This window comes from Calonectris borealis, chromosome 1 (assembly GCF_964195595.1).
Source record: "Calonectris borealis chromosome 1, bCalBor7.hap1.2, whole genome shotgun sequence".
Lineage (NCBI taxonomy): Eukaryota > Metazoa > Chordata > Aves > Procellariiformes > Procellariidae > Calonectris > Calonectris borealis.
In genome coordinates, this window is record NC_134312.1 from 107,498,146 (window position 1) to 107,512,478 (window position 14,333).

The following is a 14,333-nucleotide window of genomic DNA, read 5'->3' on the forward strand; positions in this document are numbered from 1 at the left end:
CAAAGCGGCGGAGGCGGCATCTGCACCTAAGACCTGCTGGTGACTTGCTCTCCTTATGGCATGGGTGACCTCATGCTGCCGGAACTAGGGGAGGTGAATCCCCTTTTGAAAGTGAAATGTTTTGTTGTTTCTGGAAGGTGAGAAGGCTGCCTGTGCTTGACTGCCGATGGTTTTCAGCTTCTTGGGGCAGGAGATACCAGCTACCAACCAGCTGGATAATTTCTGTGAAACTAGGCCAACCTGCCTACTGATAGGATAGCAAATGCAAATGCTTCGATTTAGTTAGGGCTCACTCTAAAACTGATTACAGGAAAGATGAGAGTTTTATTATTCTTCCAACAGTGTATTTTCAGGTTTTGTATAGCTAGGTCATTCTGATGTGAAAAAAGAGAAAGTGTGAAACGTCTTATTTTAGATAAGGAAAGTAATAGCTATTGTTCTGTAACAATTTCCAGGCCGTAGACATTTTCATGCATCACACTGTCCTAGACCCACCAGCCCCGTGTCTACCGACAGCAACATGAGTGCTGTTGTAATACAGAAGGTCCGACCTGCCAAAAAGCAAAAACACCAGCCAGGACATCTGCGCAGAGAAGTCTTCACAGATGGTAAGTCCACTGAAACGGGTGAAAACATCAGTGAACCTTTCTAAATATGCATTCAGTGCGTGTGTGTGAAATTTTTCCACAGAGATAACATTATGTTTCAGAATTCAGTGATTTGTGTTTCCTGTTGCTAAACACACTGAACAGATTAATCATTTTAAATGCCAGAGTTCCTTAATACTGTACATTGATGCTTCCACTCCAGAGCCTTGCACCTGTTTTCTGTAGTGTACTAATCGGTTAATTACTGTCATTATTTAAGACCCCAGATAGCATAAATAGTACAGTCATTGAGAATAATGTGTGGTTAGGATTAAAATCTTCGTTCACATGACTGACTATTAAAACCTTCAGAATATATCTTTTCCTGAAAAACAACAATTTGCCGTTCAAATGGTGGGCAACACAAATCAATGAATTTTAATCCTGACCAGCATTGACACAGCATTGTTGCAAGTGGTTACTTTGTGAGTAAAGCAAAATCTAATCATCTTCTTTCGTGCCTTCACACACAATATCAACTCTTGCTGAAAAGGTAGTGCTTGTATTCTCTTGAGAGTGTAGGAGGGTAATGCAAACATTGTGATGTTGTCTAGAGAGAGCCTTTAATGAAAATGCCTCAGGTGGTGCAGCTTTTATTAAAGCACTACCTTCCAGTTTTATAAAACAACCCACGGGCTTTGTTGGAAATTCATGTAAGATAAATTCCCCAAGACTTAACCCATCTTGTCAAGTTTGCTTAATTTGCTGACAGGGGGAGGGGAAAGTCGGGCATCGTTCCCCACCTCCTGGTTCTCCGCAACAACAATCTGATTAGGACTTTCATTACTAGTCTGAAATTTTTCAAAGAGGGGCATCATTTGCCATTATCATATGAAAGCCTAATATTATAGATCCTTATCCAGGGTTACAAGAAGGGAGTTTTGAGCCACTTCTCCCTATGATTCCTGCCACTTGATGAAAAAAATTAATACAAAGCTCACAGCACGATGAACAGAAGTAATTTAGCAATGAGTGGTTGTCCGTGCTATTATCTGTACTTTATTCTGAGTATTTTCTCTCTCTAGCATCTATCTGATATTAGGCTGCATTAAATACTGGCATGACACAGTGCACCTGGGCCTCTTGGCTTATGCCCAGGCCCCTTCTGTCAGTGAAACTGAGCTGTTGGAATATTATCTGATTTCAAGAGGTTATTACAGTGGTTTTGTGCATGTTTGCTTCTGTGAAAGGACAACACAAGGTGTAAATCCCAAAACTGTACCAGAAATTTTAGGTTTATGAGAGCCTTGTAATGGCATTTTGCAAGATTTTATGGACATTTTATCAGCTTTTATTCTCTTGAAGAGAATGCTCTTAACTGAGTAATTGGCTGAGCATCAAACCTCGATACAAACACAACAGCTAGGACATCAGAAATAAAATCTCAACAGGAGTTTTATGTGGCCATTTTCTTCTAACACAGGAATAAATAAGAGGTGGGCCTGTATTTGATGACAGGTTTTTGTGAAAGTAATTATGCAAAGCTAAATCATAGAGTGTTGTGATTAGATATTGCAATAGATTTGACAATCATGATCAATATTTGTTTTGTGTTACATAGCACCTGCTTAGTTCAGCATATATTCTAATTAGGTAAGAATTTCCGCTAACCTGTTTAGTGTGCAATACAGTGTGGTCATTCAGGGAACAGCAAATTATGGCTTTAATTTCTGCAGGACTAATAAAATCCAGTTCAAAGGTTGAAGGGCTTGTTTGGTTTTGATTTCCACCCCCCATCCCCCCCAAATCCATTTACATAAGCATATTTGGAACCTTACTGAAGATTCTAACCATTCATTTTAGTAGGCACATCTAGTATATTGCCCATTTAGAATTATCTATGAAATAACATCTATTAATTGTTTTCCTTAAGTGGAGAAAAGTGATATGGAGACACGAATTAAACATTTAAGCACAATTGACCGCCCCAGATATACTTAGGTTTTTCTATTGGCTTGATGTCACACTGTTACTTATCTTTTTTATGAAGGAGTGCCTGATACAAAGATTTTTTTTTCCTCACACTGGGTGAACATACATGTGTTTGTAGTAGAGCAAAGCAGATATTCTGAATTTGGGCATTTATTGGTGGCTAGAAGCATTGAATACTGCTTCATTACTTTCTCAGCCTTTAAAATGGAAATTTCTTTCACATATAAAGAATTTTCTACTGTTCCCAAATTACCTGAATTAGTATTTGCTAGCAGTTTCATGAAATACCAGTGTCATGAAGAATTTACATGATTTGTTGGCAGAAAGGATATATAAATAAATTAAGTATTTGCATGAATGTTGAAAATGCTGAGAATATTATCAGCAGCAATGTATGTAAGTCTTAAAAAATTCTGTATTTTTTTTTCTTTATACAGCAAGATTTGTGAAAGAGGTTGGTATTTCTGAAAGTGTGTTTGTTACTAATGTAGCAGTAAAAGGTCTACTACTACCCTTTTTTCAATAAAGGAGAGTGCTCGCTGATCTACTCTGCATTGTATAAGTAGTAACAATTTTGTATTTTCCGCTAGCATTAGTTCAAATCAGTTTTTACTTTATGTGGAATGGGATTTCAGCTCTGTTGTTTTGTTCCTTGACAGTCATCCAGGCGGTGAAATGTTCTCTGTATTTGTTGCTAAAAATCTTTGCTCAGTAGGTGGTAAGGATTAAATGTATGAATTTTTAATTGCTCTTCATCTAGCCTTTTAGAGAGTTAACTACTAAGAGTGCATTACAAGAACAAACTAACAGATGTATCCTCCTTCTCAACCTTGCCTGACCTACTTACATATTTAATTTAAGAAACCAAATTTTAAAAAAATATTTTGGTCTTTTCCAAGATTATATGTATGAAAATCTCTTCTGAACTGTCTTGAATCGATTTATTAGTAATTACAAGCCCTCGGAATTGTAAGCATTTAGATAAAAAGGATAAAAGTACTTTGTCATTGCTTCGATTCAGTAGGTCTTTCAATAGAAATTACGCCATTGACAGTTCACACGAGATTTTAAATCCTGATTCTTTTTTAAATCTCTGAGTGACAAAGGAAAAAATAGTAACATTTTCACAACTAACTGGTTAAGACTGTAACTGAGTTATTTAGCTTTGTTATCAACGACATGACTTTAGGGCAGCTGAATTTCTCACAAAAGGTAATGGAATATCTGCCAAATATTTCCTTGAATTTTCACTTTGAAATGTTAAGCCGTTATGCATGCTGGCATCATTTGTACTTTTGTCTCCCTCTGCCTGTGCAGTACAAAAAATATTATTCTGCACAAATTTCAACAAGGTAAAAAATAAGCAGGAATGCATTTCTTACCTCTGCTAAAATCCAGCTTGTCATTGAATGATAATGATTTTCAGATACCTGCTCTCTTTGCAGTCCTTACTTCTGATTCCATTGTGAGATATTTTATAAATGTTGATTTTGTTACTGAAGGAGTTTTTGTGGAGTGAAAATTGTTTTGATAAAAGCATTATATAAATGTACATAAGGACAAGAAAAACCCTACAACCAAACAATCCACTGCTTTTATACATCATGTTGGGTTTTGCTGTATCTATTTATTCATCCAATTATTATGTACAGTTTAAGCCACGTTTCTTGAAAGATAAAGCCTGAAAATAACTTCAGTACATGAATAATAGTAGCTGAGGTTATTACGTATCTAGGAATCTTAAATAATCTTAAAGCCTTACTAAGTCAGGAACAACCTTGAGTTTTGCGTGCCTGCATAAATATGCAATAGAAAAAAAAAATCTCTGTATCTTCTCCAATATTGCATCACATCTATAACTCTGCTGTTTTCTTCAGGGTGCGACTGTAGAAATCTACAGCCCGATAGAGCTTAAAAGAGAGAGTTGCCTAATAAGGCCTACTTCCCTCATTTGTCGCTATTCTCAATTCGTCTTTTTGTGCTTATTTGTGATTTCTCCACTTCAGTGCCAAACTAATTTAGCAGATTATTTTTCCCCACTGGTGTTTTGCTTATCCCACAATTCCTGTGTATGTTCTGATAGCGAAAATTATCATCACTCCTTTCAAAAGACATATATGGAAGGTTTCCCCTGTAGACCGTGCTATGAAATGGCATACATTAATTGTTTTAGTGACGTGGGAAGCAGTACGACAGTAATACATAGACATGAATGAAACATGTGAGCACAGCTGACCTTTAACAAATATTACTGAGTTCTTTATATTGGTTTGATGTTGCTTTGTGATTTATTTTTTATTCCTTACAATGGAAGCTTCCATTTTCCTTTTAATAAGTGTGCCAGTTTGTACTCGAGGAGGCAGATTGAATCTGGATTTTCTCTGTGATCTGAGCTGTTAAAATAAATACCACAGGGGTGTAATAGTGTTGACCTCTGAAAAGTTCTTTTTTTTTCCCCTCTGTAAAGGATTCTTCTCAGCAAGGAGTACTGTGTTATAATGAAGATTTTTATAGTTTCCCTGCAGGTTGCAAAAATGTTCTTGAAAGAGAATATCACTTTTCTTTAGTTATTACTCTACCATAGAGCTACTGCAGTTGTATGAAACTTTTTGTATCAATACATCTTTCCTTTCCATAGTCAAGACTTAACACCACCTTCTTCATTGTCCTGTGTAGCTGGATAGGATTCTTGAATAAAGTAGTTTGTTCCAAGTTGTATTTTATAGGCTACAGGAAAGATTCTGTTCCTTCCCTTTGGTATTCAGCCAGCGCATTGCTGTGCCACCACTGTTGGAGGCTGGCTCCAAGGGTGCCTGAAAAGGCTTGGTATTAAGTACCTACACTCCATTTACATCAGCAGGCTCTACAGAAGGGCTATTCAGTGCTTTGATAACTTAATAGACACAGTGAGTGGGGAACGTGAGACACAAGATACTGCATGAACAACTGTGGTTTCAGAAGCCTACACTTCTGAGTTTGAGTATCTTCAGCCACTTCTGATTTGGTGTGTCCTTTTCTGGGAGAAGACATGTGAGAAGGATGTTTTCCAGAGAAAGGAAAACATTGTTTGAATCTCCTCAGGCTAACGAAGAGTTTATCTTATTTTTTAATTCTTGACCAAGTTCTATAATCACTAAAAGTATTCTGCAAAAGGTGGGAACCATCACCATCTCCAGCATTGCTTTTGAAGAACAGTTATTGTGCTTGATAAGCTTTGGGCTGGATCTGACATGGTCTGATGCACTGGGCTTTCAAGGAACATATCACATACTATTCTGAGGTCTTCACACGATTTTTCACCTAGTTGTTGAATTGTAAGAGGTTATATGCTTCTTCAGACCAAGATTTTTTGAAGCGGGTATTGACACTTAAGCTCACATGGCTATGGAACCCCATGATCCAAATGTCTACACTTGTGGGCACATATTGAATTTAAGTATCTACGGGGCTGGGCAGCACAGTGAAAGTGGTTTGGTTCGCTCTTTGCTGGCTGGAGCTCACAAGGCATTTTTAGACGCATAGAGGAGGGAGTCTGAATGCTGCTCTGATGTGTGGCATTACAGAGTTTCATTGCTAAGGTTGTGTATTGGACAGAGGTTACCACTGTAAACCATGTTTAAAGCATTATGGATAACAAAGGGACGCAACGTAAATGATTCTGTGCTTTCTTGCCAAAATCTGTTGTATTTCATATCTTATTGAATCAGAAGGTGCCTCTCCATTTTACAGTTTTAGTTCCCTCAGTTAAACGAGTCCAGTCCATTGCCCACAGATCTGTCTTTGTTCTTACTCTGTAGTCTAATAATTCCCACTCCATAAATAAAACCATTTTGATTCAGCCACTTAGTATATCCAGGCTTCCAGCTAATTCACATTATGCCTTCTCAAGTTTTGGAAATGACAGTCCTTTTTCTTAAAAGACATCTGCAAATGGTGAATGTTAAGTAGATGCTTAAATTGTCAGTATTCAATTGTTTACCTTTAGCTACTTTCTAAAACTGATGTTCCCCAAACTGCCAGAGTTTGAAAAACAAGCAACCCTACCTAATTTGCAAGGAATATAAGGCAAGTTGTCCAACTTGTTCTTAGCTAAGAGGAACAGAAGGAAAGAAGTTTCTGTGTTTCTTGTTAAATGGATTTGAACCCTTATTCAAGCCATAAATTAGAGCAAGGAGAAGTTTTCTTGGTTGCTTGGGGGGATTTTTTGTGGGGGTTTTTTTTTTCCTCTTTTTTTTATGTTTTTTTACCAAGACAGTGGAGTTAATGCAGCAAGAATGATGTTACAGATCTCATTTACCTGAAGTATGTCCAACCTTAGGAAATGAACTTTGTGACATCTTTCTTCCTCATCACCCCAGTCTAGACAACTGATAAAATTTCCAGTCTTATTTAAAACAGGTCAAGGGCAATTCCAAGTTATGTCACCAGTTTAACGTGGAGGATGGTGCCCAGTAAGCCTGCATAGAGCACCGAATTCTGCATTGCTACACCTTTCCACGGGGCTAGATCAAGTCATTTGTGCTTTGTATCACTGGAAAACCTCTCGAAAATATGTGGCATCTGCCATATCTGAATTTATGCATATATGTTAGATGCCCATTTTTTTCTTATTCAGGAGTACTACCTTTATTCTTGGCCCAATTTAGTTAATTTTCAGTTGAAATGTTCTCTTGAATAGACTGTGAATTAGTGATGGTGTTTGAAAAACACAGCTGCTCCAAGATTTTTGTGGAAGTAGAAAGAATGAATGCACACTATTATAAAATGCTGAAGTTACATTTTTTAATAGCACTGTTATTTTTTTTTAGCAATCTTACTTGAGAATATTAGCCTCAGAAACATCTTTCACATCTCACTTTTTTTAACCTGTTCTCTTATATGCACGTGGTTTGTTCCTACAGCTTTGTTGTGAACCACTCTTGTATTGTCGCTTCCTTGTTTGACTTTTATATTTTTTTCCTTCACATTTTATATTCCACAAAGCACTATGCACTATTGTATCCTGATGAACAGTTTACACATTCTAGTTTTAAGTCTTAATGCAGGAATAGAAAAATATAACTAAGTAAAAGATACGTGTGCCTTATAAATGCTGTTGAAAAATATACAGGATTTTAGAACCCCTTAAGCTGTGCTAACTTAAGGAGACATTCAAAAGTTTGGTGTGTCTTTTTTTCTTTTTTTCTTCTTCCTGAGAGCTTGTTACTTCATTGATTGAGTGTGGATTTTTTTATATGTTATGAGATAGCCACAGTCATCAGGGATATGTATGTTAGATTAACCTATTATTTTGAAAGAAGAACGCAATAATTAATATAGTTTATCCTTACATATATCAGCAGTGCGTCTGATATACATTCTTACACCCCAGCCCACTTGCTTTAACTCAGCATGCTGAAGACCTTGAGTAACTATAGCACAAGCTGCTGTGTTGTTGAATGGACTTAGCAAAAATGATAAACGTCAGCAAAGATATGTTAATACCTTTAACTCTGTGTTGATATCGGTAACTGATATATTAATATCCAAGTGCCTAAAGTTTATAACAGCTTTTTGTAATGATTTTTAAGAAAATATTGTAATTTGAAAAGGCAGCGAGAGGTCTTTACTTTGCATTTTTAAAGCTCAAGCTTTGGAAAAATACCCATCAGCAGCCGTAACAGTAACATAACACTTTTTGGGGTGGAGAGAGAAGGGCAGAGGGAGGGCTGAAAGTAAATAGGCCATCTGTTTCTTCAGTGGAAGTTAAATTTCATTTATTATGTTATTTCTTAATTTCATTAGTGTATGATGTCATTGTAATTATTTTTTTTCAACTTTGTAGACTTGCCACCCCCTCCTGTGCCACCTCCAGCTATAAAATCACCAACAGCCCAGTCCAAATCACAGCTGGAGGTGCGGCCGGTCATGTTGCCAAAACTTGCTTCTATAGAAGCGAGGACAGACAGATCTGCGGAAAGGAAAGGAACGAGCTACAAGGGGAGGGACGGGGTGGATGGGCGACAGCATTCAGACATGCGGACAAATTCGGGAGAGCGGAGAGAATCACAGGAACAGCAAAACGATGGGAAACTGCGAGGAAATAAAGCACCAAAACGAGAAGGCACACCAGCAAAAACTCATCTTCTTCAAGGTTATTTTGCATGCTCTGGGTTTAATGAAGTATTGTGTGTTGATCACAGGGAAGAGGCAGCTCTTTCCAGGTCTCTCACACCAATGGTGTGAGTGAAGTTAGGTCTGCTGAATTGTCACCATTTATTGTAATTATAGCTGCTAATACAGATCACGTTGCAGGTTCTCCTTAGGGTAAAATGGAAAAAAGCTTATGAAAAACATAGATTTTCTATCTTGCTTTCCCTATGCACCGATCATGTATTAAAGCTAACGCTGAGGAAGCCCAAGCAGAAATATTCCTCGAGAGCTGTAAGGATCAGTGTCCTTGCCCCTCCATACATTTATAGTCTAATATAGTTATATCTAATATATCTAATTATAGTCTAATTTACAAGGGAACTGAGTGAAGTCAGATAGTAGATCTGTAAGTCAGATATTTAACTTTTCTACCAAAGAATTGGCACTTGGCCCATTTTTGTCTATTTGTAAACCTGGTCCTGTTTAAAAAATAAGAAAGCCATAGTATTAATGCCATAGTTGTAAATATTAACTGACATGGCATTATACGACTCAGACCTGATCAATGTAATCTCTTGTTTATGGAAGTTGGTAAGATTACTAATTAATGGAACATGATTAATGGAATTCGCCAAGTGTTCACTAAGGCTTTCAACACAGATTCATACAAATGCCTGGTCCTTTCTTCCTACAGGTAGCCAGGGTCAATATCAGGGGTGATTGGGCAGTGAGTTTGTTAAATGGGCACCTTAGTAAGAGATCAGTACTGATTACAGTATAGAGAAAAGTTATCAGAAGTTTACCTTAAGAGGATGGTGCTGAAATTTTAAAACATGCCCACTAATTTTGTTTCAAACTCAGTTTGAGAAATACAGGGTCTAATATTTAGATGCAGTGAGCTCCTTGCGAGTATCATGCATGTATTGTCATTTTCTCCTACTCAGTCATATCGAAAATATACTACAAGGGTTATTTTTTTTCTTCATTTTCCTGTAGAACATAGAGCAGTGATCATAAATTGAAATGAAGTGGACAGTAATCATGAATTAGTTTTTCTGTGGTGAATGTTACCACATGAATACTATAAATTTCCTCAAGAAAGCTTCTATAATGCTATTATGGAAATAGTGTATTTCATATTCCTGTCAGGCATCACTTTAAACCTACTGAGGATCATAAAAAGTAAAATAAATCAACTGCATGCAGAAATTTTAGGATCGCAGTATCTCTGGGCTTGTAAACATAACAATGTATATATTTAATTTTACAGAGGACATCCTGCCATATTCTAGACCAACGTTTCCAACATCAAATAATCCTAGAGATCCCAGCTCCTCCAGCTCTATGTCATCAAGAGGATCAGGAGGTAGACAGAGGGCAGATCAAGCAAATATAGCCCGAAGGAATGTTGCAGAAATGCAAGTACTGGGAGCGTATGAACAAGAAGAGGAAGAAGAAGAGATGGAGGTAATTGCAGTTGTACTACTGAAGATGACTAGAGTAAGGCTATTTTCTGTGCTTAGACAGATGCTAAGAAAAAACACTTTTGAACCAGAAATATTTCTATTCAGAAAAATTAGTACTTTTTTCTGTCTACTAATGTTGTGCGCAATCCAAGGAAAGAAACTTAAAGAATGTGTCAAAAACATAAAAAACAAGTAATATGTAGCATAGTATAACTGTCACTACACTAAAACCTATGGAACAGAACTTGCAGAAATACAATGTTTAAATGTGCACTTTACATTATCCAGATTCTTTCAAAAGTGAAAATAAAGCATTACAGCATCTAAGAACAGCTTGACATTGCCTTTCACGTTTTTAGAAGTTTATCATTCTAGATTTTATTAGATATTAAGGCATGAACTTTTTTTCTTCTTTTTTTTCTGCCTAATGATATTAGTTCAATTTAAATCCTGTAAAAAGGGTGTCCAACATGCAGTCACCTTGCTGTACATGATTAAAAGTAGTAATTATTATTTAAAGGTAACAAATCTCTAAGAACTATGTGAAACAAACTTTAAATAATGAAATCTAACACGTAGTCATTTATGTCCTTATTTTTTTTTAATACAGGAAACAGAAAGCTGAAGACAACGACATGTACTGTAACAGGCTTTTAAAATCTAATCAGAAAAAAAAAAAAATCACTTAAGATGCCTCAAGTCTGATGATGTTTGACGCCAGAAATAATGTTCAGTGCAATCAGAGTGTACAATTTTTCATTTTTCTTCATGCCATCAGAATGCTAGTTTTTATTTTAGTCTTTCTTTGTAAACCCTCCTTATTAGGAACGGCCCTTGCCTATTCCGTAACGCTAAGTGCATCACCTTCGCTGCCCAAGAAGGCAGGTAAGCTGCTCTTCGTGGTACTTGGGCCAGCTGCTGCTTCAGGATTAGAACAGAAGGGGATTCCAGAGCCTGGGATCCCGAGGTTTCTCCCCAGCGAGGCGGTGCTTAGTACACTGCCGGAACGCCAGTGAGCCAGTTGATAACATTGCAAGTAATACAGCATTGATTAAAAAGATCCCCAACATGAACATCATGGAGAACGCTCTTTTATTCTAGGGGTTTCACTGTACTCTGCAGTTAGGGCAAATGGTACCTTGCAATTTCAATACAGACTGTGTGTCTTGTTTTCTGCCAGTCTCTTGCTAACCTTTTGCAGATGATACAGTTTTACAAATGCAAGTAAAATTAATTTGGGATGAGGTGGCTCTTATTGTAAATATGTACTCATTTTAAATCCCCTGTGGTACTTTGATTTGTCTTTCCATTTTCATCATTAAGTACATTCTTATTAAAAATGTCCTTTGGATTAGGCAGGCGGTAAGCCAATGTGATTGCTGTTTGCCTAATCATGGCATGAGCAAGTTCATCTGAAACTTTTTCTAATTTTCAGCTTCAACAATGCTTATGAAAATAAGCCAGAAAATCAGTGGACATTTTTAGTAATGATTGGGTGATATCATTAACTGTTACTGGCCCAAATCTCAGACCTCTACTTATATCAATTCACCTTAAAGAAGAAGTGCCACTTAAAGAAGTTTTGTTTGATCTTGGCGATTAATTTTTTTGTAATGCACTGCTTATCTTTTTTTTTTTTTTGGTTTTAAAAGCACAATCACTAAACTTTGTTTGTAAACCATTGTAACTATTAACCTTTTTTTTTGTCTTATTGAAAATGTTAAGCATTTGTTTGGGATATTTTTCATCTTTTCGTTAATGCTCTATGTTTGTATTTGGAATATTTGAGTGATGACAGACAGTAAAGTAACAAACGTAAATGTGGGCCATAATCAAAACACTTCTCACTTTTCCTGGACTTACAGAAAATTATCAATTTTGCTGTGGCCTCTCTCAACATTGGATTATCATTAAAGCTGAAATAGAGGCATTAGTTGCATTGAATTTGCCAAATGATGTCCTCTGTCTGTAGATTTTATGATCTTTTTTGTAATTATAAAATTTCTTTGTCATTGGTGCTAATGGAAAAATGTGTGTTTGTTTATTGACAGCTATCAGGACTAGCCCCAATGGAAAAAAAAAAAAGAAGAAAAAAAAAAGTGTTTTGGTGTTTACCGAGGACTGAAATTTTTCATTTAGCTAATTTTTAAAGAAAGGTTCCATAGAAAGGGTGTGCAGTACTAAAGGAACAATCCATGTGATTAATGTTTTCATTATGTTCATGTAAGAAACCTCATATTTTAGCCATAATTTTGCATACTGAGGATCCAATAATCAGAAAAGTAATTTTTGTCACATTATTTATTAAAAATGTTCTCAAATACGTTATCTTTCTTGTGTATTTTCTTGTGTTCCCTGGAACGTAATTTTAGGGCCAAGTCTATTGATAAGAGTGAGAATCTTTTCCACTGAAATCATGCAGTTACAGTAGCATGAGCAAAGTGGGAGAGCTGGATGCAGCCTAAGATTTTACATAATTACAATTGATTGCCTTAAAGATCTGATTTCTGGGTGCTTCATGAACTGTGATAACGAAAACATCTCTTAGCCTGCCAATTTCCAGAGAGAGCTGATGAAGAAAATCTGTACCAACAAAAGCATTCACCTCAGGGGTGAGATGCATTTGTTGCAAAGGAAATAAGATCCAAATGTGTGAAGGGAATGAATGTTATGAGTCATATCTTTGTTGGGGCCTGCACAAATACAAGTTGTCTTACGTGCCTGCTGTCCTCCTGCACGTTAGCCGTTCTGTGGTCGGCAAAGTCCTGCTGCGGATCACAGTCAAGTAGGTGATGGTCCCTTTTCCGCTCTTGCATTTTCATAACCCTGTATTCTTGCTGATCACCCCGTCCTCACCCTTCCTTACCCTACAACCATCATCCCAGTTAAAAAAAAAAAAAAAAAGAGAAAAAAGATAGGCAGTACGTTCCATTAAAAAAAAAAAACGCTATATCTTGTATTCAGCAAAACCTTTTTGCTCCCTCCTTGTCTTTTTGACTGCCATACTTCTCGTTTCCCAAGAGCTTTAAACAGTCCGGAGCCAGATCCTAAGGTGCTGCAGTGTACTACAGCACCAAGTGTCTTGCCACAGAAGAGTGCTGGAGCCTTGACAACTTAATCGGGCGTAAGCCTCAAGTATAATTTTTTTTTTTCATATTTGTAGCGTTGAAGCAGATATTAAGGTAGTAGAATAAGTTAAATACGTTACTTTTCTATATTGCCTAGGGGGGTTTTTTTGGGTGTCTTCAGCCCTCATGCCTGAGTTCAGACTGGCATGTGTTAGAGCCGCCAACATAATCCAGACAGGAGCCTGTAGACCAGACTGTGCCACAGGAGGCATCCATCTGGCCTGCACCTTTCCTTTGGAGGAGGCAGGAGAGGTTGATTTGACGGGCACAGACTGCTTCAGCAGCTGATTGTCTTTCCTGGCACTGGGAATGGCCTCATGGTTTGGGACCAAGGCATTGCCGTAGCAGGGTGTGGGGAACGAGGTGGAGCTGGAGGCAGGGTCCCCTGAGCATGTCAGCCACTTGGCACAAAAGCTTAAGCCGCTGCCAAAGGTGTAGTGGTGCATCACAAAACTGGGATCTAGTTGCAGCTGTAGTGCGTAGACGTCTGTAAGGTGTATCTGTCCAGAAACACTGGTGCTGCATGCCTGAAATAACAGGTACTCGCTTCATTCTTTACTGGCACGGTGACATACTGGAAACGCATTGGATCCCCAGCTGATGTCCATGTCCATCTGCGTAGCTTCACTAGAAGTCAGACTCCAGCTGAAGTGGTGACCTCAACCAGCGGTAAGTGGGAAATCTTGCCCAATGAGGGTTTTTATAAAGAGTTATTATAAATTCGTTTGATGGTTGATGGTGTTCCCTAAGAAGTTATTTGGGTCGTTTTGTGATTGCATTCAGTTGTGATTAGCAGTATCTTGAGCCAGTGCATCGCAGAGTTGTCACAGTGTTCTTGCACCCACGCTGGGTCCTCAGTGCATTGCGGTCTTACCAAAAGCACTGTAATGAAGACAAAATACACAACAGCTTGGTCTTAAAATTATAACTCCTGTTAATCAGTATTGATACACACTTGACTTGGTCTTTGGCATTCAGGTACAGTGAAACTAGGGTATTTACGCATTGCTACTTACCTAAAGAATTAT

General features: G+C 37.5%; 1 protein-coding gene across 1 annotated transcript in view; it reads left to right on the forward strand.

The window, feature by feature from the left end:
- The window catches only part of ROBO1 (roundabout guidance receptor 1), a 540,394-nt gene extending 527,889 nt beyond the window's left edge, over nt 1-12,505 (forward strand). Inside the window, exons 28-31 of the mRNA XM_075170312.1 lie at nt 456-608; nt 8,404-8,712; nt 9,982-10,178; nt 10,788-12,505. Of these exons, the coding sequence (XP_075026413.1) occupies nt 456-608; nt 8,404-8,712; nt 9,982-10,178; nt 10,788-10,802 (674 nt within the window). The 3' untranslated portion in view covers nt 10,803-12,505. The remainder of the gene's footprint in view (nt 1-455; nt 609-8,403; nt 8,713-9,981; nt 10,179-10,787) is intronic.
- Nucleotides 12,506-14,333: the final 1,828 nt, after the last annotated feature.